Here is a 26,103-nt window from a genome sequence, read left to right as displayed (position 1 = left end):
CAGCTAAACACCTCCACAGGTCCAACAACAAAAGGTGATCGAAGCCGACCCATTCAACATGAAACGAAGCCAAGAAAAATAAATGATATTGAAAGCACACAGATCAATACCTCCCATTGTTTTCTGCAGCTCCTTTCCTGCTTTTATCAGCTTTGACTTGTCCATTCTTCAAGCAAGTATTTTATTTTTCATTGCCATTGAAAAATCAATCCCAATCCTTCAACATCTTACAATAATTGCAGAAATATAAGTCTCACAAAACTTCTTTTGTACACATTTTTCTTTTCATATATGCCAACAAAAAATTGGAGTACACACCCTATTCACATTCAAGATGTCTTCTACAAGCTTCTCATCTTTGCAATGACATAATAATCTTTGTCTTGTTTTGAGGTGTAGTATTTGACTTGTATGAAGTAAAAGTCTGCTATTCTCAGTTACATATCAACATGCATTGAACTCATGTTAAAGAGAAATAGCATTTATGTATGTGAGAGGAAAAAAGAAGTCTCCCTTCTTCGATTATAAATGTATCATCTAGCAGCCACAAACTGTACCAAGTCAAACTCGTTCATCTCCCTCACCTTCTTCTCTCTATCTCAGAATTGGTTTCCATTTCTCCAGCCTACAAGATTCACTCCGCCATAACCTTCTGCATCACTGGCTGCAGCAAGCGTAGGAGGCGATGGCCGGGGGTGGCAGCAGCAGCAGCCGGACCTTAGAGGTGACTCCGACGTGGGCGGTCGCCGTCGTCTGCTTGGTCCTGGTCCTCATCTCCATCATCATCGAGCATGTAATCGACCTCGTCGGCAAGGTAAGCAGAAGCTTGCCTCATGAGCTAGTGCAGTCCCATCTTAGATCATGCTTGATCTCCTGCTTCGTTTCTTCTCTCTCTCTCTCTCGCTCAGTGGTTGAAGAAGCGTCACAGGAAAGCACTTTATGAGTCACTAGAGAAGATCAAATCTGGTAAGGAGTTGTATGTTACATGATTTTGATCTCAAGCATCATAAGAAGCTCACGCATGGCCGTCGTCTTCTCCATGACAGAGCTGATGCTGATGGGTTTCATATCCTTGCTTCTGACTGTTGGTCAAAGCCTCATTTCTAAGATATGTGTGCCCAAGAGTGTCGGTGATTCATGGCATCCATGTAAGCCCGGGGACGAATCTGCCGCCACCAGCGCCGACGGCCACTCGCAGGACTCGAGCACCACTGGGCGGAGACTCCTTCAGGATTCCGTCTCTGCTGGTGTTTTCCGGCGAATTTTGGCTGGAGGTGGAGGATCCGACAAATGTGCAGCAAAGGTCAGATTTCCTTTGTCCGACCTATACATCTCCATTGTCAACGTTGGTAGTCTGACACCAAGAACAGATAAAGAACATAAAATTAAAGGAAACATATTTCCTGGTTTTTGTCATCTGTGTTTCTTCTTTTTGATACAATTACCAGCATTTTGGATGATTAGAACCAACAACAGGTTGTGATAGAATAAGATAGCCACTGTAGAAGCCTTGGCTGTTGTCCATGTGCCTTCATGTTCATCTAGCTTGGTCCACAAGGAGGTTGCTCAGAAGTCTCATTGTTAGTCAATAGGATTCATCTCAAAGCTGCATGAGTTTGAGCTTAATTCTCTGGTGACACTGAACAGGGCAAAGTTCCTTTGATCTCCACCGATGGAATCCACCAGCTTCACATTTTCATCTTTGTCTTGGCCGTCTCCCACATCCTCTACTGCATCAGCACAATGGCTTTGGGTAGATTGAAGGTATAGAACTGTTGGATTCCCCAAAAGACTTCAGATTCTATGCTTAATATAAGGATGAACTACATCTTGCACATGTGATACAGATGAGGAGATGGAAGGCATGGGAACTGGAGACCAAAACAGCTGAATACCAATTCTCACATGGTATGCCTCTCTGCTAGCGTAGTTCATCATATGAGTTCAAGGTGTGATGAGTGCGATAACCCTCAAAATCCTTTGTCAGATCCTGCAAGGTTTAGATTTGCAAGGGAGACATCATTCGGCCGCCGGCACTTGAGTTTCTGGAGCAAATCACCCATTCTCATCTGGATTGTGAGTCCCGAATCTTTCATGATGCTTTTACATGCTTCACATCTGTACTCATCAAGATACGCAATGTTGATCAGGTCTGCTTTTTCAGACAATTTGTGAGATCAGTTCCTAAGGTGGATTATCTGACACTGAGACATGGATTCATCATGGTAAGTCAATGCTAGTCTATCAACACAAGACACTGCCTTTGGGTCACACAATCCAAAACTCACTTGCTACTTCTCAGGCACATTTGGCTCCACAGAGTTCGACCAAGTTCAACTTCCAGAAGTACATAAAGCGATCACTCGACGAGGATTTCAAAGTTGTGGTTGGAATTAGGTACGTTGATCCCTGTTCATGTAACTGTCTTCTTGCTCTGTAAGATTCTGGCGACAACATGATTGGATTGCTAGATAGGAGAAGGCATCACTTGCTATCTTCACCTGAATCTTCACCTGAATCTGCAATCTAGTAGTAACAATCAATACTTCATCTATCTGCAGTCCGACGATATGGTTCTTCGCACTAATCTTCTTGCTGACTAACACTCATGGTAATGTTCAATCTGTCATCTCATCTTTGTACCTATCGATGGAGGAAGAGATTGGATGCTGCAGACTAACGGTTGTGTTGCTCTGCAGGCTGGCATTCCAACCTATGGCTGCCTTTTATCCCTCTGTTTGTAAGTGTCTTCAAGCCAGAGAAAACACAGCAGAAGACTGCAATCCATGACCGACCAAGATTGAATCTGCAGTCGCTTCTTTGATCGCAGGTGATCCTCCTGGTGGGAACAAAGCTTCAAGTGATCATTACGAGGATGGCCGTCAATATCATGGAGCGTGGAGATGTCGTCAAGGGCGTTCCGATCGTTCAACCAGCAGATGATCTCTTCTGGTTCAATCGTCCCCGTCTCCTCCTCTTTCTCATCCATTTCGTCCTCTTTCAGGTGATCTTACAGCAGCACATCAATGCATTTCTTCGAACAATTTCAGATGCTCAACAGATGCTTTTGTTTCGCTTTGCAGAATGCGTTTCAGCTGGGCTTCTTGGCGTGGAGTTGGGTAAGAAATCGAGGCAAAAACTGCTTAATGCTTCGCTTAAACATCGTGTTTTGATGTGCTTGGGACTAATCATTTTGCAGTATGAGTTCGGGTATCCTTCGTGCTTCCATCAGAACATTGAGGACATCATCATACGGATCTCACTGGGGTTTGTCTTCTGCTCCGTCTCCTGCTGTCTTTAAATCTCATCTAGATGGCATCTAATTAGCATCAACTTCTGTCAGAATCCTCATCCAGGTTCTGTGCAGCTACGTCACACTGCCTCTCTATGCGTTGGTGACGCAGGTAACACTCCTCAAGATCACAGCGGAGAGTGTTCTTCTTCGCCGGAGGACTAATGGATTTCCTGTTTCTGCTGACAGATGGGATCGAACATGAAGCCCACCATCTTCGACGAGAGGGTGGCGACTGCTCTGAGGAAATGGCATCAGTTAGCGAAGAAGCACTTAAAGGAGAACCGAAGGTCGGGAAGTGTGTCGCCTCTGTCCACCAGCAGAACAGCTACTCCCCGCCATGGTTGGTCGCCGGTCCACCTCTTGCACTACAACCGCAGTGAACTCGACAGTGTGCAGAACTCCCCGGGTCGATACCTCACCGACGATGACCCCGACGTTGAAGGACGGCAAGAGGAGTTAATGGAAGGCCAGCCGGAGGTGGAAGAAAACCACGGTGAAGCAAGGTTGCCGGTGGCTCATGGCGTCGATGCTCATGCGACCAGCTTCTCGTTTGATCAGAGACGGAGCTGAGAGTTGGTTGACTTGGCTTCTCTTTTGACTTCATAGATCCATTGACGTTGATTCCTCTTACATTTCCCTGTAAGAGAGCATCACTAATGATAGTGAGGGATGGCATAAGATGGATTTGTTGGATTATAATGACATAAGAGCCTTTTATCCAACGCATAAATTGTCTTTTGAAACGGTTCGGGTCGATTCGGATCCGACCCGGAATATAACATCCGCAGACCGCGACACAATATTATAAGACCCAATTCGTGCTGCTGACCAGAATTCATACCCGATCCCCAGAGCCGTCAGTGGGCCCCACAGGCCAGATATTCGAGGACGCCATACGAGACGTGTGGTACATTTGTGGGTAGAACGAGTTAGAGACAAAACATTAGGAACCCGTGGAACATACGAATCTACGGCGAATCTTGATGCGGGAGGTGACGGGGGAGAGCCAAATGGAGCGGAAGGTAAAGTAACGATCCCTCGTTTCAACTCCTTCTCGCTCTCGCTCGTCTCATCTCATCTCCCTTCTCCGATCGTCAACTCCTCCCCATTCATTCTCCCGCCGCCGGTGATCCCCTCCCCGCCGCGAAAGGTAACGGATTCGTTTCCCCTTTCCGTCTTCTCCCTCTGTTTCGGTCTCCCCCTTTCGGCTCCTTTCTCCTCGCCGCACGCCCCCCTCGCTCTCGCTCTATTGCCTCTCTCGACCGTACGCGGCCATTCCTCGTCGGACGCTGGCTGGCTTGACCACGACTCTGATGCCCGTTGATTGTCCCAATTGCAGATTTTTTGGCTTTCGAGGTGAAATCTTCCGAAATAAGGTAGGGAAGATAATTGGGTGAGGATAGAAGAAGCAATCATTGACCAATAAACGCAAGTAAGTTCGAGTAGAGTTTGCACGATGCATCTTGTGGGTGTTTCTCCTTCTGATTTCATTATTCTTTCAATTGTTCTATTGAAATAATTGATAGATTTGAATAAGTTTCTATTTTGAAGCAAAATTCTCTAGGATCTGATAGTGTCAGAACACTAAATTCTGGGTTTGTGTTCGGACGATGAATTATTCTTGTTTAGTTTCTTATTTAATTCTGTTTATTTTCTAAGCAAAAATTAAATTTTCTCTTATTCGATCTGCTCTTAACATTTAGCTTTCCTCTCATAATGAATAGAATTCTTGGATTAGTTCCTTTCATAACTTTTTTGATTCGTGATTTTCTTACGCCGATATAAATGTGTCACCTGAGTTCAACTGCAGATTTAGAATGAAAAACACTGAATATCTGCAGCAATGTTTTTGTCGTGAAGCAGATACTTCTAATACAACAAACTTTTGTTGGTGGAATTTGGATTCTAGGAGGGGTTTTGTTCCATAACGACGAAAGAGAACAAGAAATGGAAGCGGATTAAGAATTGTTATAACAGGAGTATAACAACTACATTGTGTCTTACATCAAGGTAGACAAGGGGACATGTCCCTGGGAAAAGTGGATCCTTGTTTGATCAACGACAAGGACCATTTTAGATTTTTTTTTTCATAAATTCGGTGAATGTTAGCTTAATCTGAAGCCTCTTCCAACCATCTGCCACGATGGTAAATGATCCCATCATATCTGATGATGGGAAAATAGTTTGTTTATGCTGTCAACAAAACACTTGCATACAGTGTCATTGATGAGTCATTTTTGGTTATAAATGGAACAGATGCTTTACAAAGATGGTGATGAAAACTTCATGTCATATGATCTGCATAAAAAAAACTAATGCAGGAGGTCTATATGGTTATAAAAATACTCCTTATAGAAACTGTCTTGATCTGTGCTTCTCTCCTGTAATGTCTGCATAATTTCATTGAAGATAGTGACTCTTGATTGGTGACTTTCCCCCCTATCTTTTGATTGAGTCATCTTGTTTGCTTTTGCAGTTTTTAACTTAAAAAATTATTCACCTTTTCAAAGAAATTTGGTGCTTTCAAGATCTCTGATTAGCAACCATAATTTCCGTGTGACCACCTGTTGATGAGAAAATGATTGCTCAAAGGACCATTCTACACGAAACTGAAATTGTCATTTTTCAAATAAAGTTTTGTGGTCCTGTCAGCTACTGGTTCTTTTAGCTCTGTAGGTGTTTGTATTGAAACAGCAGCTATATATTGATATATTAATTAAACACAAACTATTTTTGTTTTGGTAATTTTCAGTTTTTTGCTATGGAAATAAATAAGAGCAGCATTAACAAGCAGAAAACTTAGAAAGAGGAATTTTTAATATGGCTGCTGGTTATCAGCACCTGCATTTTGTCTAATGTGTGTGGTTGTGATGCTTCTGTACAGAAACAACAGTTGAGGTGGTGGAAAGAGCTTAGTAAATAGATCAAGGAGGAATTCTGGTGACCTTCTTTCAGCTCTTATCAAGAAAACATCTCCAGGACCATCTCCTTTAGCTGCCAACCTGATGATTGTGAATGACAGAGGTATTCTAGTTTTTCCATTTTCCATAAAAGAGTTCTTAGCTGAGATTTTCCAAAATCAGGGAATCAATTTTCTGTGGGTTCTTTTAAGTGTGTGGATGCTTATCTGTCAAGAAATTCTTTAGAAAAAATATATGCAAAGATGTTCTTTTGAGACTCATTGAAAGGATTTTGTATTTTCTTGCATCATGTAACATAAAGATATTTATTTTTTTATCTTTATTTGCACCAGTCCAACCTTATACAATTTTGTCATTGCAGCTCTATTATATTCCTTCTGAGAGGATCAAGGCATTATAACTTAAGTCCATTATGCTGACTATTGAGATTCCTGTTAATTTTGGTTCATGGATAAGCCTGATCTAGGTAACTTGAAAGTTCAAATAATATGGATCTGCAATTATTGTGCAACCAGTTAGCCAAAATGTTGCCCAAAGAAAAGGAATAATTTTAGTTGTCATCAGGCTGAGGTACCTAGTAATGGAATTTTTTCATGATCCAGGCCAATATTTTTTCCCCTGAGAGTTCTGTTAGCTTTGGGCATGTTCCACAAGAAGTTGTGATCTTTAATGTATAATGCTCAGGAAATTTCATCTTTATTGGAATGCATTTCAAAGTTTCCACTTCTCCTGAAAGGGTTCTGTTTCTTTCTTGGTACAACCTGATTTAATGTCTTCACTAGTTGAAAATATCCATGGCTTGACTTCGATAAGTAAAAGTAGATTCAATACAGAAGTTTTAAGGACCTTTACCCATTCCCTTGGAGTCTGGCTACAAGTAGAGTGAATTGGCAACTATAAATTGATTGTCGATAAATACTAGGATAACAAACAGCCCCTGGTTAGCGTGAGATCATTTTGTCATCATTCTAAATAGACTAAGGTAGCTCTCACAACCCGACCCGATGGGATAATTGACCTATTAAATTTATTGAGTTTGATAAAAAATGCTTAAGCTCAAATTAATAGTAGTAGACCTATCTGACTCTTTCACTTTAAGTCTTGGCCCACTTCGAATGGGAGACTAAATTGGGGGGTGATAATCTTTCTCACTTAAGCATCATGTTTCGTCAAGGCCCAATATAAGTCAAAATCATACCTTGGTGACCTCCACATCGTGACATGTCCCTCCAGTCCCAACCACGGATAGTCCTTTTCTAATTGAGTCTCTCACCATACTCATGTCCAATACTAGATTAACTCCGATACCATTTTTCACTACCCAACTCAATAGGGTAAATAAATCATTAACTTGTTGAGCCTGATACACTAGTCTAAGATGCTTAAATTCAAAGTTAATAGTAGTATGCTCATAGTCAATCTAAGTTGTAGTCCACCTTTGATGCGGGACTCAATCGGGTATTACAAATTATCTTATGAGAACTTGGTAAGAAAGAAGAAACTCCTTGAACTATGATGAGTACAGCCGATTATATTTTTTGCAAACAAAAGAGGAAATTAGTTCAATCATAATTGCAACAGAAGGCTTGAATTTGAGGGTCAACAAGATATGTTTCAAAGTTTGGGAAAATAAACAAACTGAGAGAAAAGGAAATTGCATCCTGTTTTCACTTGTAAAGAAAAATCGACCTTCACAAAGAAACGGAGGACCGCTAGCCATTAAGCAAGCATTGAAGCTATTTTAGAGTGAATACTAGGCGAAATAATGTCAGTAAGCTTATACATAGTTTATGTTTCCCTCGAAAAACTCAAAAATTTCTTATTTATTCTTATCAGTTGCAGCTATGATTATACACCCTTATAAACTGAAGATTCCTTCAGATATGCTTTTGCTGCCAGTTTTAATTAACTACTACTATGTCAACTCTTGTTTATTATGGTTAAATAATGGATTAAAACATCGATCTTAAAGTAGGGGTGTTCAAAGAGGTTTGAACCAAACGGTTAAGGGTCGAAACGAACTAAACTGAAAGATTCGGTTAAAACAAGGTATTTCGAACTGGAACCATTTCAGACCTACCTAATCGAACCGGTTCAAAACCGGTTAGGTTTTCAATTTTAAGTAATTTAAAAATATACATTTCAAATGAACCGGCTTGGTTTGGTGAACTGATTCAGTTTAATTGAACCAAACCAGAATTTTGATCTAATTGGACCTATATTCTCAAAAAGTTTATATCACAAATATTATTCTAAACATTCTAAACAATTGGGCCTATGCACAAGTGGTTTTTTATTTTTTTATTGAAAGATGCCTTAGAGGAATAATGACTTCACGTGCAGTCCTTTTTTCTTGATGATGAGAATATGCAGTGATGCATACAAATCAACAAGGGGATTATTAACAAAGAAGAATGAGAAAAAAATAGGGTACATACTTGAGATAAGAGAGCAAGGTCAAGAAAGGAACAAGAAGGAAGAGTCGCAGAGACGAAGGAAGAGTAGTGAACTCGTCAAGTTTAGGAAGGGATTTTAAAGGTTTTAGGGCTTTTGGGTTGGGTTGGCATTTTTAAATTAAGATCAATTTGGTTTGATCTGAACCAATTAATTGGACCAAAGGAAAGTACCCCCCCCAAAATGGAACCATTTATAGCATTCAAAACCGAATTATTGATGAACCGGTTCGATTCAGGTTCGATTCGGTTTTCCGGTTCGACTTGAACACCCCCCTATCTTAAAGCATGGAAATAACTTTACGCACATCCGTCTCCTACAACTTACACTCTACTCCTGCCTGTCCCTGGTCTGCAGCGTGTTTATTTTTTTGTTTCTCTGTCACAGCTAGAAATAAACAGAAGATAAGGAGAAGAAGAAGAGTGGTGAAGAGAAAGAGAATGTAAAGGGATGGGGAAGGAAGTGATTGATGTGGCATGTAACAAGGAGAGAAAAGAAGAAAAGTAACGGATAGAAAGATAATTTACAAGTGTTTGAAAACTAACTGGTTGATGGGATTTGCAATTACGGATGTGTATAGAGGATCAGTTGCAACTTGCAGGGGTACACCTAATCTTGCCCTCTGGGATGCTGATAAAGCGATGCAGAACAACACAAAAGGATTATGGTCATGACAAATTTTAGTCATAGATCATTAACAGTTGAAGCATCTTTATTTAAAATAAAAGCTATAGAACTCAAGGAACAAAAGGTCTTGTTTGTTATTTTGAGAAGAAACAAATAGTGTAACAGCATAAATATGCTTAGAAAAATAAACAGGAAGCGGAAATTAATGAAGGGAAGATACTAAGAAAAGGAAATACGAAAAAATGGAGGTAAGGAAGAAATCTATGGATGGAGAGTTGATAAGTACAAATTAGTAAAAACAAAAGGCTATTGGACTAGACTCCTGAAGATTCTACACCAATTGAACAAATGCAACTTAACAACAACAAAAAATTACTCTGTTGATCTCTTTGGAGAGTGAAGAGCCATGAATCTTTTACATGAAATATTCGGATTTCTTTTACACCCAATGATATTCTTTGGACATGAGTTGGACTCTTCAGTATATTTTTTCTTTTTCGGCTTCAATCATATTTCATGGTTGATCTTTGCTGATAATATGCCTGAAATGTTTATTCAATTATTTTTTGATGTTTACAAATTAAACTATCTGCATTTTGTGCCACTTAAAACACCTCCTCTTGGCAACCTGCTTCTGTAATTATCTTGATATAACCTAATCTGCATTCATTTGGTATGTTGTATGCCACTCCTGCCTACTGTTGGTTTATGGTGCATATCAGTTTATTCTGTGATTGTGTCAGTAAAATCTAACTAGTCCAACCTCTGATGTCCTTTTGACAGCTCTTTGACTCAGCGAGGATGGCAGACACTAAATACGTAGGTAGAAGATGGGAGGACATGGATACTGATGTCCTGGTGAAGATATTTAAGGAGTTAAACATGATCCAACTGGCTCCAGTTTCCCGGGTTTGTCGTTCGTGGCGCATGGCTTGTTCAGATCCATTTATTTGGAACACCCTTGACCTGGGTCACCTGCAGTCCAACTTTATCCAGACAACAGCACCGCCATATATATGGGTGGATGAAAGGTCTGATAGGAGGTTGACTCGAATATTGAGGATGGCTATGGCTCTTAGTTTTGGAAATGTCACGTACATGATCTTTCATTTTAATCTATACATGAAAGATGATCATCTTAGTTACATATCAGAAAGGTAATTTTCCTTGGTTTTTAGTGTTTTACTTGACATTGTTATTGGTTCAGTGATGAAATAAACCTTTCTAGGATAGCAAATGCTATTATTCAAGTGACATCTCAGCAAAATTGTGCAATACTACAACTAATTTATAATCCTTAGCGGAGTCATTATCTAAATTACCTCTCAGCATCCAACTACAGGCCTTGTACCATTAAACATGTTGGTTATTTTGCATCCATCTATAACATGATCAATGGCCCTTTTTTCTATTATGTGAAATACACTTGTAGCACTTCCTAGAAAGCATGTGGTGAAGATGATGATGGACAACAACAAACTGCTTATATTTTCGAACTGCAAGAGAATGAACTTGATTAAGTACAAATGAGGTTAAGATTTCCAAATTGCAGCCAATAGTAGCCAGCTAAATTAGTTAGTTTGATAACACCACACCTGTTATACAGTGTGAAATTAAATCAATAATCACATTGTAGTTTCTTACATATTCTTTTTATTAATGCCGTTACCTTTACAATTGAAATCAGGTCTCCTTATCTTAGAAGACTAGTTATGCCGGCTTGGAACCGCATCACAAATGTTGGGATATGCCAAGCCATCCGGAGATGGGAGAATCTGGAATCACTTACAATGCCTGGTATTCCCCATCCTCCATACATAATGGAAGAAATAAGTAGAAGCTGCAAAAATTTCTCACAGCTTAAGGTTATGGGTACATTTGATGTGAACTTTGCATTTGCTATCACGGTGAACCTTCCAAAGTTAAAAGTATTAAGCCTGCGATGCTCTATAATCACAAAGCAAGCCTTGCTGCTTATCTTGGACTCCATGGATAGTCTGGAGGTGCTCAATATATCTCACTGCCTTTTGCTTGAAACCCTTCGGAGACCGGTTCACTCAGAACTAGACCAAGCCATCCTTAACAAGGGTTCACGGATACGCGAATTCTTCCATTGCCAGAGCAACTCATGCACTACATGCAAGAGGATGATCGAAGATGAAGGTCTGATGCGGTGGTACCGGTACGAGGATTGGTTCTGGCGCCACGATGAGGTTAGCTCTCTTGATCTCGGGGACTACGGAAAGTTGTTCGATGAAAACTGTGTGAACAGATTGACTGCTTCATAGTGACAGTATTTTTGAAGAATACACATGCTTATTTATCGGAAGATTTTCAGATATGTGCATTATTGTTTTAACAAAACAATAATGGATTGGCAGACAATCAATTACAGTGTTCTGCATCTCTGTCTTTAAAGAATGCTATGATGAACAGAGAGACTTCATCAGCTGTTACATCAAAATAATGAAATCAGAAGGCCTAGTATCAGAGAAAAGTCTGCCTAGGTACTTGTTCTGTTGTATAAAAACTAGTTCCAATGAATGCCTGTTGCTAAATGTATAGAACTGCATTGGAGTTTGCAGTCCAAGCTTTAGATGAGATAGATAGAAGAATACACTGTAAAGTGTTCTTGATGTTTAAGATGCATCATCACTTGAAGGATTCACTGCCCAAATGCAAGGGTGATTCTACAAGTTGTGTAAAAGTAGTACAAAGTGTGGGCCGTATGCATTATTTGCTGGTAAAGATGCAAGTAGAGCATAGAGATGCCATTCAAAATGTGGACTACAACCTCACAAGGCTGCCTACCTAATAAGAACACATTGACTTGTATCAGTTCGGATTAAGAATCTAATACACCCTTGTCCGATTTCGACTTGAACTTGTACCAGTTAAGAGCGGGTGTGTTCCGTCTAAGAGCAAGTTATCATCATCAAATTTTATTTGATGAGATTTTGACTCCAAAATGAATCCCATATCCCGCTATCAATATCTATATCAATTTATTGATGGATACAAACAAACATTAGATACATAAAGAATTAGATATTTCAAGATGTAACATATGTTGGATATGAGACATCCGATTGCTGAGTGTATTATTATATAAGTGATAGATCTTAAGTTTCAGTTCATATTTACACATCTCATACATCATTTAGTGTAATAAATTATTTTATTTTTTTGAAAAAAAAATATATTTCCTAAATATTTATAAGAACAGTGACATCAAAATAAAGAGGAGGCAAATGTGCTATTTCAAAACCTTCAGAGGTGTGCAAACCCCTCACAAGAAAAAGCTTCTTGCTGGAATGCCCAAAATATTAAATTGTCATCGCATCGGAAATGGTTACTTAGGTCGAGATCCATGTATATTTATGGCGTGCAACAATTAGCATTAATTATGTCGAACATTTGTAACATTTTATCATCTTTAGACAAAAGTTATTTTCACTCTTCACCCTACTTCATTTTTATTTTTTATATATTTTTTTCTAAAATATTTAATTTTTTTATTTTTTAACTTTAAAATTTTATTCCTTATGTAATGATCTTGTCTTTTTCTTTTTTTAGGGATGTTATTGGTAAAATAATATGACTCACACATCGATATCACGTGGTCGACACGTTAGACTTATACATCCAACATATCGATATCAAGACCACGTGATCAACACCTCAACATCACATGTCTGATATCTCGATGTCAAGTGGTCGATATCTCAATATCACATAATTGATACCTCAACGTTAAGCACCCGATATCTCAGCACTACATGACCGACACTCTAATGTCAGAAGCCCAATACTTTAGTATCGCATGATTGATACTTTGGCATTAGATAACTGACACCACGATATCATAAGATAGGCACACTAATACTCAATAATCTCGTCACTTCCTATTAACCATTCACACTCCGTCATTCGATTTACATCATGTGTCGAAGCATTGTGTCATTCTCAAATACGTCGTATCCGATCTAGCTCACTAACTTGAGCATCAAAAGTATATTATCGAGATTGTCCAACATTGATTGGATCAGATTGATAAAGTTTAACTTCAGATTGATTAAAAAAACCAGATTAGGTCTTAGGTCTGGATAATTAAAATTTGACTTAACGTGATAATTCATATTTATATTTATATATGTATTTTTTTTTCTTTCGTTCCCATCAAGTCTAAGATTATTCCCGTTGATAAGGCGGCCTCTTTGCTCGGGTCATGTCTTCCGCATACTAACGGGTGCGAACGAGGGATGCGGGCGGCGGCAATCCCCGATTAGCTCGTTGAAGCGATCGACATTGAATTCTCTGGCCCTCATCAGCCGCTTCTGCCGGGCGGCGAAGCGGCTCTCGAAGAAGCCCTCGAAGGAGGGTTCTCTGGATGTCGCGAGGAAGAAGGCGTAACCGGCCATGAAGTAGATGGAGGTGACGTAGAAGCAGATCGGCTCCATCACGTCCCACGACAGCTCCCAGAAGGTCAGCCGCATGAACGCCGCCGTCTGCGCCGCCATAAGCCCCAGCCCGCACCACAGCTCCTTCCTCACCAGCGCCGCCGCGCTCCGGTCGATCTCCGCCTTCGTCTCCTCCATCCTCCTCAGCTCTTCTCCTCTCTCAGCGTCCTCGACCGACGGGATCATCGCCGTCTCGATTGCCTTGGCTACCTCTTCCGGCCGTAGAAAGACGACGTTGCCCCAAACGATCACCGCTCCCAACTCGTCGAGCGATCGCGCCACCTCCACGCCCCGCTCGCCGCCCGACGCCTCGCTGCAGATCCGGACGAACTCCGAGTAGGCGACGCAGCTCTCCCCCGTCGCCGTCAGTCTCGCCCTCGCCGCATCCATCTGCGACGCCCTCACGGCCTTCCTCACGTCCCCCACCAACATCCCCTTCTCTCCTCTGGCTACCTCGTCCGCTCCCGCGGGGATCGATCCCGAAGGCGGAAGGTGCAGATCGAGGCGGATCCGGTCCGAGTTGAGGCCGCGGATCCACCGGACGAGCGGGTCGCCGACGGGGAGCGCGAGGCGGTCCGGCGGCAGCGGCAGCTGGAAGAACGGTTGTTTCTGAGGACAGGAGGAGAGGAAGCACCGAATCGGACGCGGTTCATTGCGGGCGCCGGGGAGGGGTTTGGCGGCGCCAGCGGACGAACCGACCTTAGCGATCTGGAATAAGCGGCGAGCAAGGGTTCCACGGACAGCCGCCATTTGCAATAGAGAGAGAGAGAGAGAGAGAGCGCGCGAGAGATGGGGGATCGGGAGCTGAGCTACGAACGGAACGGAGCGGGGTTGAATCGGACGGTGGAGAAGGGAGGAGAAGTGGGAGGGCGGGATATATATGGGTGATGAAAGGGTAGGCGAGGCGAATCGACAGCGTGACAGGAAGCGTATCGATTCATGTGTCTGTCATATCACGAGTATCACTTGAAACGAAGGCTAATATCAAATATGCTCTCTTCTGCTCTGTCCGGCTCAAAGGGTTCAGCCATAAAAAATGCGATCTAAATATTAGTGTAATTTAATATTTGAGTAACTAATATTTACTTCATTCACTCTTTTTTTTTTCTTCTTCTTCTTTCGAGATTATCATTTATAATTTTTTTATAATTTATAATTTTATTTTAAATTTTCAATTGTTTTTATATTATTTTTTATTTTCTCCTCGGAGGATAAATTATGAAAAATAATAAAATTAGTAATATTAGATTATAAATAATAAAAAATATTATTTTTTAAAAAAAATAGTTAATAATAAAAATATAAAGAGCAGAACGAATCAGATGAGGCCGAAGGATTCCTTGCACCACCTTCCAAGAACGGGGAGACGAGAGCCGCTCGATCGGGATCCAACGGTTCTCGTCAAAAGAAAACGAGGCTTGTGTGGTGTAGGTGGCCGGCAAGCAGCCTTCCCCAGATGGAGGAAACTACGTATGGCCCATTTCATCGTCCTCCACGGCGGCCTTCGCCTTCCCCAGTTGCCAACTTCGGCGTTGCTTGCGAAGTGGCATCCCACACGTATCATTTCCTCCCGTATTGCAGTAGCTTTCTTGAAGCAACACAACAACGTTGCATTATGTCCCTAATATCCGGGATTCTATGCTTCATTCTCACTGTGAATAATCCCATGTGAAGAGATTAATAATAAAAAATTGATCAAAGGATTACAACAAAAAAAAACTTATTATATGAAAATATTAACTTATATCCAACTGATATCTCAAAACAATATGATATTAAGCAAAGAAAGAATCCAACTAGATTCATTCGATACTTAAATTAATTTTTTGATCGATTAAAACGCCATGGTTGCATGTGGTCTTGTTAGGTCATCTGCCCATCAATGTCACTTCAATGGTGGGTCAAAATGAAGGCTAAGGGTATTGACAGAAAGATTTATAATTTTAATTATCTATCCGAATGACCCGAACCATTGGTTCAAAATATCTAATGCAAAGTCGTTGTTCCGATATCAAAACGTTATTCATTAATTGATATCATCATCAAAATTTAAATATATCTTAAAATATATATATATATATATAACTCAATCCAATGATAATTATAAATTATATTATGACACTAATAATTTAATCATATTATGATATTATGATGCACATGAGACTTAATCTAGAGGTGACTCGATATTATAAATACCTTAATACTAATTTTATACACCAATCACTCACTATTCGTTCAAAATATTTAAACCTAAGTTTGATAACTAAACTCTTATAAAACAATTCAATTCTTCTCCCATTTTGATTTGGTGGGTAAATAAATATTAAAAAGAAAAAAACTTATAAAAACATGAATCATATATTTATTTATTTTTATGCGTGGTTCAGTTTATGATTGATTGAGATGATATTTATATCCATTTTTATGGTTTGAAGGGATTTCTAAATATATTTTGGATTCCTTAAAAACAATAAATAACAAAGATTATATATGATCATAAGATATTATCGTCAATCATTAGGATCTTTTAAATTCTAATTAAGACAGACACACCATCTCGCGCTTTATTCTCTTTCCTTCGTTTCTTTTTCGGAGATCGACGAGGAGGAGGAGGAGGAGGAGGAGTTCAACTTCAGCATCAGCAACCACAGCCGAAGGAGAAGCTTTCCTTTCCTTCACCTCTTCTTATCGCCGTCTCCGACTCCGCATGAGAAGGGCGCGACCCAAATCGGTGCGGCATCTTAAACCCCTCGTCGTCTCTCTATTCGTCTTCTTCCATCTTCCCCCTCCGGTTCTTGATTCGCGATCGTTGCGTGTCTTTCCTCCTCTATTTTTCGGTTGGATCGAACGAAGGCCGGGTTCTCGATGAAGAACTCGTCGGGGGTTGTCTGCATCAGATCCGATGGAATCCTTTTAACTTTGTTTCGAGATCTCGTCTCCATTTCGTTATTCATACCCGATCATTCTTTACGGGGGCGGGAGATCTCTTTCTTTCTTATTAGTTTTCTCCTGATCGATCCTTGGGAAAGATTAGCTTTACATACCTCGGAATAAGAGATCTCTTTGCTGTTACCGGATAAAATGATGAGAAATCATTCTCCTCGATCAAAAATTAGGCATATGTCTCCAAAGGATTAAACCCTAAAAGCAGCAGACGGAAGAGAGTTACAGAGCCATACATAAATAAAGGGATTTGGTAATTTCAAATTTTGTGCATTTTATATTACTTTATGTTGTTAATTTTTAGGTTAGATGGTAAAGGTATTTAAGATGATGGCTTCAAATCAATGTGGCTCATAGCAACTGTTTTCTTCCGTGCTCGATTGAATTATGTACATTAGTTCAAAAGATCAGGTTACATCATCGAGGCCTGTGCCTCTCATTACAGAGAGGCGTGGAAATCACATTATTGGTGGTCCACTTGAATTGGCAACGACGTGCATTCAATTCTTGATCTGTCTGTCAGATTACGTAGGTAGATGTAGCAGCACTCTGTTCTATCTGTAGTTTGGTGGTTTTTACGGTCCTTATGGTCCTTTCCATGTCAGCTTCAATATATATATTTAAGTTTAAATTTATATTAATGTATTTATCTTTTTTTTTTATAAGATAGTTAATTTAAATTCTAATCCACTTCCCGATGTAAAATTAAATCAAGATATTAATTACAAGGGACTATAATGTAAACTAGATTTGATGTTTTCTAATCGACTTACGGATGCAGTCAAGCGGGAGTTATCCGTCGTTGAAGCATTCCAAGTTAAAGTATACATCGGCAGAGGTGTTTTGTCTCTGTGGTGCCTTTTTCCCTCTACTCTTCCGGTGGTGGGCCTTACGGAAAAGCCTCGCACGTAAGCGACTGCGATCGAGTTGTTTGCTTGTGGCAGTGACCATCGTCTGCTGCCAAGTAATTGGAACGTGTACGCCCACCGGGCAGCCGAAGACGGCATGGAGGAAGAGCGCCACCGCGACGGCGTGGAGGCATCGGCTGACGGGTGCTTCGACTGCAACATATGCCTGGACTTTGCCGCGGAGCCGGTCGTCACGCTCTGCGGCCACCTCTACTGCTGGCCGTGCATGTACAAGTGGCTGCAGCAGCGGCAGCGGGGCGGCGCTCAGTGCCCCGTCTGCAAGTTCGGGCTCTCCCCGGACGGCCTGGTGCCACTCTACGGCCGGGGCCATCGCGACGGCAAGAGGCCCCAGTGGCGCCCCGAGACACCACGCCGCCCGCCGCCGCCGCCCCTCCGGGACGCGATCGGTGCCAGTGAAGCGCGGCACCCGGAGACTCAACCGCGTCGTCACCGTCGCCATAGTCCTAGTTGGGATTACACGTCGCCGGCGGGTGGAGGGCTCGGGGGAATAGCGATGGCGGTGCTGCCGTGGATACCACGAGACCAAGGCAGCACCAGGCTGACAAGGCGGGAGATGGTGTTGGAGACGTCACTCCATCATTTATGGGTCTTCCTTTGCTGCTGTGCTCTTCTGTGCCTGTTCTTGTTCTGAGAGTGCACGGTTCTTGAGCTCTGCGCATAAGAAGAAGGCAGGCAGCAGAGGGGACTTCCAACCGGATAGGAGAGGAAAATTCTCGAAGACTGTGAGGGGAATATACGAGGAAAATGCTCATAAAGACCACAAAACAGCAGCAGCAGCAGCAGCAGCAGCACAAAAGCTATACATTTGAATCTTTGAGCATGGCATAAGAAATCAGTGTCGTTGCAGAAATTGGAGTAAGTCGAGGCTTCGAGACTCCATGCTTCTTCTGGACAACAAACTAGGCTTTGATTCTTTTGTTTTTGTTTGTTTGGAGCTAACTAAGTTCTTTGTACAATGTTGATGTATATACTATGGCAAAATGAGGCAGATAATTGGACAGTTTGTTCACAAAAGCCCCACTAATTGAATTTGTGCTAAACCAAAACAAACTTTCATTATTTATTTATTTTCCCTTCTTCTTTCACTCTTCTACAGAAGGAAGAAGTTAAGGAGAAGGGGGAAGAAGGAAGAAGATGAGATGAGGGCCCCTCCGTCGTCCCCTTGCTATAGCTCCTATGCTGTCGCCCGTAAAAAAAAGATGAGGAGAAAAAAGATAGGGAGAAGGGCAAGGGAAGAAGAAGAAGATGATGAAGAAGAGTCGGAGGAGTGCGACCACAATGGAGTGGAAGAACACAGGTCACATTTGCATGGCTGCATATCTCGACTTTGTCGCGCAGGAGTGTTTACATGCAGTCATGAATGAATTGGTTTGCCTGCGCACATAAATGCCCAATACGTGTTAAGATTAATAGATTTCCCTGTCCCCGGACTTATGAAGTATCCAAGACCTTGTGATATTATTCATGTGGATATAATAATTGACTAAAAATTGAAGTCCAAGGAGATGATAAAATACAGGAGCAATACAAAAGTGTTTGGACGAGAAGAATGATTCATATGGTTTAACTCACTTGTTGGTTACACATGCATTTGTGCAGAAGAAGGTTTGCCTAAAAATGAATTACAATAACAAAATTCATGCAATAATTCCTTTTTTCAATTTCACCTCCTTGTATGATCTAGACATTACCTGGAAAAACAAACCATAGTTCTTCATTACAAACATTTGTAGTTTGTCTACAACTAACATACTTGGTATACTTCTCATGAATTTTCCCAGAAACTTTACCAGTCTCCAAACCGACCTTTTCCAGAATCACCAAGGTCAAATATTTTAGACTATCTTCACAAAAATCAAACTCCTACTGAAAAACTAAAATCTTGGTAATCCAATGCTAAATGTTGGACTTGTAGCCATGGTTAAGATTCAGAAGTGGAAATTAATCCAGCAAAATTTACTTTTTATTCTTATGCTTTTCAGTTTCAAGCAGATGATGCAAACGTAAACAAAGTTGGTTTCTTGACATCTGATGAACAAAGAAGCTAACAAGAAACTTTAAAAACATATCTGCTCTAAGCCATGAACTACAATTTTAATGCTCAAAGTTGGATTCACCCAGCCAGAAAAAAGCAGCATTATTGGTGTAACTTAGTAGGAGATATAGACTTACTTCTAACAGAAAGTAACAATTTAGAACAGCAAACTGATAAAAAGGAAGTACCACTTTGAGGCTTCTACCGCTGCAAGGCAGATAGGGATCAAAAGGTCCATGGAGTAAATGTATAGACCTAAACCTTCACCAGGAGAGGTTATTTCCATGATTTGAACCCATATCAACCAATGTGCACCAAATCAGCCTCGGCATTGTCTCATGGCCTTCCCTCTGTTATATAGAACAGCAAACTCTAAAACTTAATAGACAACAGTAGGACTACACTGGATATTTGATGTATATAACTTTTACTCAGAAAGTGTGGACTTCAGTTCCCCACTGTTCTGCAGTTCCAGCACGATATCGCAACCCCCAATTAGCTCGCCTTTGTAGTAGAGCTGAGGATATGTTGGCCAGTTGGAATATGTCTTCAATCCTTGCCTTACTTCTTCATTAGACAGAATGTCAAAGGAACCAAAGTCAATACCTTCTTTCTTTAGAGCATCCACAACTTTAGAGCTGAAACCACAGCGAGGAGCATCTGGTGTACCCTTTATGAAGAGCATTACTGGTGATGAAGTGATCAGATTTTTCAGACGGTCCTCGGGAGTAACTTCCGAAATAATACCTTTCTCAGCAAGGGTCATTTTCAGCTCCCCACTTTTATGCATCTCTAGTACAATATCAGATCCTCCAATAAGTTCACCTCCTATGTACAGTTGTGGATAGCTAGGAAAATTTGAGAAAATTTTAAGCCCCTGCCTAACTTCATCATCAGAAAGGATATCAAAACTGTCAAAAGCTAGCTTCTCTTGCTGAAGAATTTCAATAACCTTGCGGCTGAAGCCACACTTGGGTTCATCAGGTTTACCTTTCATAAATACCATCACAGGGCTCGAATTTACGAGGACATGAAGACGAGAAGACAATGCAGCATCTAGTCCTGTGGAGTCGGAAAGCTCTTCGCTCATTTCTAGTACAGTAGCATCAGAAGATAAACTTTTTGTTGAGTCTACAACTTCAGTTTCTTTTGAAATGACAGGAACTCCATGTTCTCTGAATAAATCCTTTAACTCACCAGTTTCATGCATTGCAACAGCAATGTCACAACCACCAACAAGTTCACCCTTGCAGAAAAGTTGAGGGAATGTTGGCCAATTGGAAAACTTCTTCATTCCCTCACGTACCTCGTCATCCATAAGTATATTAAAACTTCCAAATTCAACCCCCTCATCTTTCAAAATGTTAACAACTGTCCTGCTGAATCCACACTTTGGCTGTTCAGGATTGCCTTTCATAAACAAAAATACTGGATGAGAATTCACAAGCTGTTGCAGACGCATCCTCAGCACATCACTGAGGTCAGAGCTTGGACTTTCATTGTGAGAAGAACCATTTTCTTCTGGCAGCTTTTTGATTGTTTCAGTAGGAGCATCAGCCATTTCAAGACTGGTGGCAGGTGAAGCAGATCCTGCAAAACTATCAGATACAACTTTTGCAACCTTATTAGCCAAACTGGATGGGTCTGCACCCTCAAGTGTGTCGATAGTTCTACCATCCTGAAAAGGGGAGAAATAACTTTGATTACAAAGTGTCCTGGTCCAAGTTATGCATGCAGGCTTAAGTGTAATGGCAACTCAAGTAATTTACAGAAAATTATCAACCAACCAATGTTTCTTTCCTTCTTTAAATTTTGACTAATTATGTTGGCTAGAATGCAGTAAACTAACTGAGAAAGTTCCTTCTTTTATTTAGAACATGCACTTAGCCGACCCCAAATAGTTCGGATGCTACAGTTGTTGTACCTAGAACATGCATCGGCAAACAGCTTGAAAGATTTTACAACCCAAAAGACACCAAGTTTTTGATCAATTATCAAAATCAGTAATTTAGTAAACCACTCTGTTGAAGAAGCATTTTCCTTGTTATTTCACCATTCATATGCAACTTTTCCAAGAACTACAGGCAAAATATTGTAGAAGTTTGTGGAGTAAAATATGACCAGCAAGGAAGCATCACATGTATTTCAAGTTAGAACATCCTTAATTTCTTAAAAGTCACGTTTTTTGGTTCATTCATGTACACACTGAACAACAAAAATAAAGCAACGTTACGAAACAGCCTGTGAAACACTAACCTTGCAGAAGACAAAATATGGCACTGCTGAGACTGCATAAGCCTCGGAAATTTCTGGCTGTTCTTCAGCTTCAACCTGATTAAAGATCACTGACTTGTATTTATCAAACTGACAACCCAAATTGAGGCATCAATTAAGATCTAGATTTCTACATCAACATAGACTGCAGAAATAACAAGGAGATCCTCAAAGAGAAGAATGACAATGAACTACATTCTTCTTATTCAGAATCACAAAAAAATCTAATGGTTCTTCTTGATTAGGACAAATCGCATCCTATCTGTTATGCATGTTGTAGAAAAGTAATTTTCTTTCCTTGATAATTCAGTCAAAATAGGGATAAGTAATGCTAGACACTGGTTAAATATGAAACAACAAGAAGAAAAATCAACTTTTTCACTTTCTATAATTAGGTAGTAGATATCTGGATGTTTCAACTGTCAGCATATACAATGCTAGGATGGATCATCTGGCTTGATTGTCAAAGCTAACATAGTGCCGACATGATCACTTCTGCCCTGCGGGTGCCTCGGCAATAAATCAACTTTTCAATGAAAAACTGTTTCCGCTTAGAAAGCAATGCTATTGGCTTAGGCACAAAAGAATTCATTTCGTTTTGAATTCTAATATCCACTACTAATGTTTAATCAAAATAAAAAATGCCTCAGTGACCTGGATCGGCCATATATATGGTGACTATTATAGGTGGCTGCACACCAGAAGAAGTGAAACAACTAGAGAAAATGGATACATATACTGAACTAGAGTGCCTTAAGGTATTCCAGATTAATAAGATTCCTAGGTGGTAGCACATAGGACAGATCCCACGAGAATATTGTCAGAAATGGCAATTGATAACATTACTTTGTAATCAAAATACTAAAATAACATGGAAGACTTTTTTTACAATGAACTATAAGAATTAAAAAAAAAAAATCTCCTCAGGTGGTTCACTTTTTTTCTTTTAGCAGTATGGGAGAGTGTTCATCTGGTCTATCTAGCCAAAAGTATTTTCATCAGGTAGTATTATGGTAAAAGACATGCCATGTAACATGTACCTTTGCATATTTTCTGTTGTAAATTGTGAGACAAAATAAATAGCCACCTAAACATCTAGATTGGAAGGCTAATCGAATTACCATGTAAGTAGCAAACCTGCAGATCTTCTGAACTCTAAGTAGTTAACTCAGAAAGTTCAAGTAACCTACAGTAATCTAACAGGGAGTAAAACCAACTTCAACCCTAAGCAATGATTACGAAAAGCCGAGCTTCACATTACTACAAAGATGCCCTGTCGACGCCAAGAATTAAGTCTCCCTTCACACGAATTAGCCGACGGATCGCCACTTAGTGAACTACACATCACGGAACCCCAACAAAAGATTATTAGAACCCTAATAGGCCCTGCCCTTTCGACATCACCACGACAAAGAAGAACCTCGTAGCAAAAAGAACGAAAGACACAAACAAAAGAGAGGGTAGAGGAAGCAGGAACCCTGAAGAAGAGCGCGTGAGGGAAGTCTGCGGCGAGGTGGGCGAAGACTTGGTCCATCTGCTTGGAGGCGGCGCACCAGGACGCCCAGAAGTGGACTATCACCGGCGCCTCACCCCGGAGCGCGTCGTCGAGATCCGCCTTCGATCCGATGTCCTTGACGCCGCTCCCGCCGCCACTACCCATCTCTCTTTCGTCGCTCTCTCTTTGGTTCTTTTGCTGGGAATCGGGGAAGGGGATTGGAGAGAAGAGGAGGAGATAAAAGCGCGCTTTCTTCGAGGGTTGACGTCGAAAGATTCCGAGAGAGAGAGAGAGAGACAGAGGGGCTGACGCTGTTTTCAATGCTCGCTCTCCCGAAAAGTGTAGAAAAGCTCATCGATAGATCCGTTACAAAAACATAACGGAACGCGAAAAATCCGTTACAAGATACCGAACACTGCAACAACTCAAAATTACAGCAAAAAGAAACAAATATAAGCAACATAAATAATATAACTCAAAAACCTTAAATAACTAAATTAACTCAAAATTTTAAATAAAAATAAATAAATAACTAAAATATTATTTAATAAAAAAATATATATAACTTCATCTAATTTAATAGTAATAAATATAAATCAATAAAACATTAGGGGTCAGACTTCACATATTTTTTTCAGATACATAAAGAACTTAACTTTTTGAAAGCTCCATCACTGAGGCAACACATGACAGAGAAGGCATCCACAACAGGGGAGTATGAATTAGTGTGGTGGTGGGCCACTAGAAGAAAAGCATGCTGACTTGGAGCTATACTGATCGCAAATGTATATGTCAGAGAGAGATGACCACTAAATAAAAATATTGATATATATATATATATATATCAAATAAATGTGTAACACTTTTAATTTCTTGAAGTAACGATTGCTTATACGCACAATATTATTCTAAGAGGGTAGCAATATGCAGCCGCATAAAACTGCGACCCGCATGGATACGGAAGTGCGTGGAAACAGTAGCGATCGAGTCGAGCCCAGTGTCTGGAGAGGATGGCGGCGGCGGCGATCTCAGAATTGGATCCAAGTAAAGACGCGGCGGCGGCGGTGGTGGAAGAGATCGTGAGATTGGAGAGGAAGATTTTCCCCAAGCACGAATCACTTTCCAAATCCTTCCACGATGAGTTGAGGAAGAAGAACAGCGGAGTCATGTACCTGAAGACCAACAAAGGAAAAGAAGGAGAAGAAGAGATCGTTGGGTATGTCATGTACTCCTGGATCTCCTCCCTGTGCGCTTCAATCACCAAACTTGCCGGTTAGTGTCACTCGTACCCCCCAACTCGATGTCGTCTGGTGGAAAGCCTAGTGTTTGCTTCGATTTGTCTTCGCCAATTAGGGTTTTGATTCTCGGAAAGGATATGAAGGTCTGTTGATCCTGTCTTTCCTGATGAAAATATTGCCTTTTGATTCTTCGGTGACGATCTATTATTAAGTTTGCTTATCTGTTTCGGTCAGCTTGGCGATTTCTTCTTCCGCATCACAAGTTGTCGTTGTTGTTCAGAGAACCATTTGCTTCTCTGGTTTTTCAGTGACTTGTTGTTGTTAGAGATCAAAATCACAAGCTGTTGTAAATGAGGAAAGATCCGAGCCTCTAGTGTTCTTCGTTCACATTAGCTTGTGAATTGTGGGAATCGCATGAACTTATTGACTTGTTTGATGCCTTCTTTTCTCCCAGTAAATTGAATAAAATCGACAAAATCTTGTTCTTTTCCTTGTGTCAAGCAATGTTTTTATTGCAGTGAAGGAGAGTCACAGAAGGCAGGGTCATGGAGAAGCTTTACTGAAAGCAGCAATCCAAAGGTGTAGAACGAGAAAAATTCAGAGGATTTGCCTTCATGTCGATCCTACCAGAATTGCTGCTCTTTCCCTTTACAGAAAGCTTGGCTTTCAGATCGACGAATTGATTCGACATTACTATTCTCCAGGGAGAAATGCTTACAGAATGTATTTGGAGTTTGATGAATAGTTTTTGAGATACAGTTTGAGTTGGCTGTGATTGGGTTCTTTCTAGAAACTGTTGTTCCATTGGTCCAATACCTGATTTAGAGCAATTTATGAAGAACTTAGGATTTCTCGGGTTAATTCTAGTTACCATTGGTATTTCAGTCAATACACTTTAAAGAATTATATACATCATTATAATTATGAAATATGAAAGTGAAATATCCGTATCTATTTATTATAACGTTATCGATTTTACTAACAAAAACATAAAAATAAAAAAATAAAAAAATAATTTTTATATTTTAATTGATGATGACAGATGATGACGTAGTTGGGGGATACTAGTGGTTATTATGGATGAAGAGAGGCGACGAAAGATAAAAGTTGTTTTATAGCAATTGGTGGTCCTTTCTCAACAATTTGTATACGTAGATACAGTTGTTGAGCAATGAAAGGACCATCGATGCTCGTTGACGTCGAGCAATAAAAGAACTGTTGATGCAAATGCTAAATGACATTTCATCACTCACAACTACATCGACACCGATGCAAATGCAAAGCGACGAAAGGGTCGCTCAACATCTGCATTGGAGACCCTTTTATCGTTCGACAACTGTATTGACATTGACGTAATTATCGAGCAACATCGCTCTGCATCCACATCAATGTCAACACAATTATCAAGCGATGAAAGGGTTGCCGATATAGA

General features: G+C 40.5%; 6 protein-coding genes across 7 annotated transcripts; 4 read left to right on the top strand and 2 right to left on the bottom strand.

Moving 5' to 3' along the window:
• Positions 1-549: 549 nt before the first annotated feature.
• On the top strand, positions 550-3,973 carry LOC135645143 (MLO-like protein 6). The gene is made up of 15 exons (XM_065163239.1): positions 550-814; positions 909-966; positions 1,047-1,303; positions 1,648-1,764; positions 1,848-1,908; positions 1,988-2,076; positions 2,151-2,225; positions 2,303-2,397; positions 2,562-2,611; positions 2,700-2,740; positions 2,831-3,004; positions 3,084-3,119; positions 3,200-3,267; positions 3,344-3,404; positions 3,482-3,973. Exons 1-15 carry the CDS (start codon positions 686-688, stop codon positions 3,863-3,865), a joined length of 1,695 nt encoding a protein of 564 aa, XP_065019311.1. The 5' UTR covers positions 550-685; the 3' UTR covers positions 3,866-3,973.
• A 331-nt stretch (positions 3,974-4,304) lies between these two features.
• On the top strand, positions 4,305-12,045 carry LOC135645212 (F-box/LRR-repeat protein At3g48880-like). Its single transcript, XM_065163380.1, has 5 exons — positions 4,305-4,445; positions 4,635-4,727; positions 6,180-6,319; positions 10,081-10,454; positions 10,985-12,045. The coding sequence occupies exons 3-5, from the start codon at positions 6,311-6,313 to the stop codon at positions 11,583-11,585; spliced, it is 984 nt and encodes a 327-aa protein (XP_065019452.1). The 5' UTR covers positions 4,305-4,445; positions 4,635-4,727; positions 6,180-6,310; the 3' UTR covers positions 11,586-12,045.
• Positions 12,046-13,180: 1,135 nt separating this feature from the next.
• Positions 13,181-14,625, bottom strand: LOC103993266 (calcium uniporter protein 3, mitochondrial-like). The gene has a single exon (XM_009413266.3). It carries the CDS (start codon positions 14,505-14,507, stop codon positions 13,524-13,526), a length of 984 nt encoding a protein of 327 aa, XP_009411541.2. The 5' UTR covers positions 14,508-14,625; the 3' UTR covers positions 13,181-13,523.
• Positions 14,626-16,306: 1,681 nt separating this feature from the next.
• Positions 16,307-18,643, top strand: LOC135645084 (E3 ubiquitin-protein ligase RMA3-like). Its single transcript, XM_065163154.1, has 2 exons — positions 16,307-16,488; positions 17,482-18,643. The coding sequence occupies exon 2, from the start codon at positions 17,706-17,708 to the stop codon at positions 18,258-18,260; it is 555 nt and encodes a 184-aa protein (XP_065019226.1). The 5' UTR covers positions 16,307-16,488; positions 17,482-17,705; the 3' UTR covers positions 18,261-18,643.
• Positions 18,644-19,753: 1,110 nt separating this feature from the next.
• On the bottom strand, positions 19,754-23,750 carry LOC135645083 (monothiol glutaredoxin-S11-like). The gene is made up of 3 exons (XM_065163153.1): positions 23,416-23,750; positions 21,921-21,995; positions 19,754-21,342 (listed from the first exon to the last, which is right to left on the bottom strand). Exons 1-3 carry the CDS (start codon positions 23,596-23,598, stop codon positions 20,092-20,094), a joined length of 1,509 nt encoding a protein of 502 aa, XP_065019225.1. The 5' UTR covers positions 23,599-23,750; the 3' UTR covers positions 19,754-20,091.
• A 588-nt stretch (positions 23,751-24,338) lies between these two features.
• On the top strand, positions 24,339-25,429 carry LOC135646191 (uncharacterized). Of its 2 annotated transcripts, none has more exons than XM_065165463.1 (2): positions 24,339-24,649; positions 25,190-25,429. In XM_065165463.1, exons 1-2 carry the CDS (start codon positions 24,444-24,446, stop codon positions 25,254-25,256), a joined length of 273 nt encoding a protein of 90 aa, XP_065021535.1. In that variant the 5' UTR covers positions 24,339-24,443; the 3' UTR covers positions 25,257-25,429. The 2 variants fall into 2 exon arrangements, with proteins under 2 accessions (XP_065021535.1, XP_065021534.1); XM_065165462.1 differs by having other exon boundaries at positions 24,339-24,705.
• Positions 25,430-26,103: the final 674 nt, after the last annotated feature.

Source organism: Musa acuminata, chromosome BXJ3-8, assembly GCF_036884655.1.
Source record: "Musa acuminata AAA Group cultivar baxijiao chromosome BXJ3-8, Cavendish_Baxijiao_AAA, whole genome shotgun sequence".
In the NCBI taxonomy this organism is placed as follows: Eukaryota; Viridiplantae; Streptophyta; class Magnoliopsida; order Zingiberales; family Musaceae; genus Musa; species Musa acuminata.
This window is presented reverse-complemented; position numbering and strand designations above follow the sequence as displayed.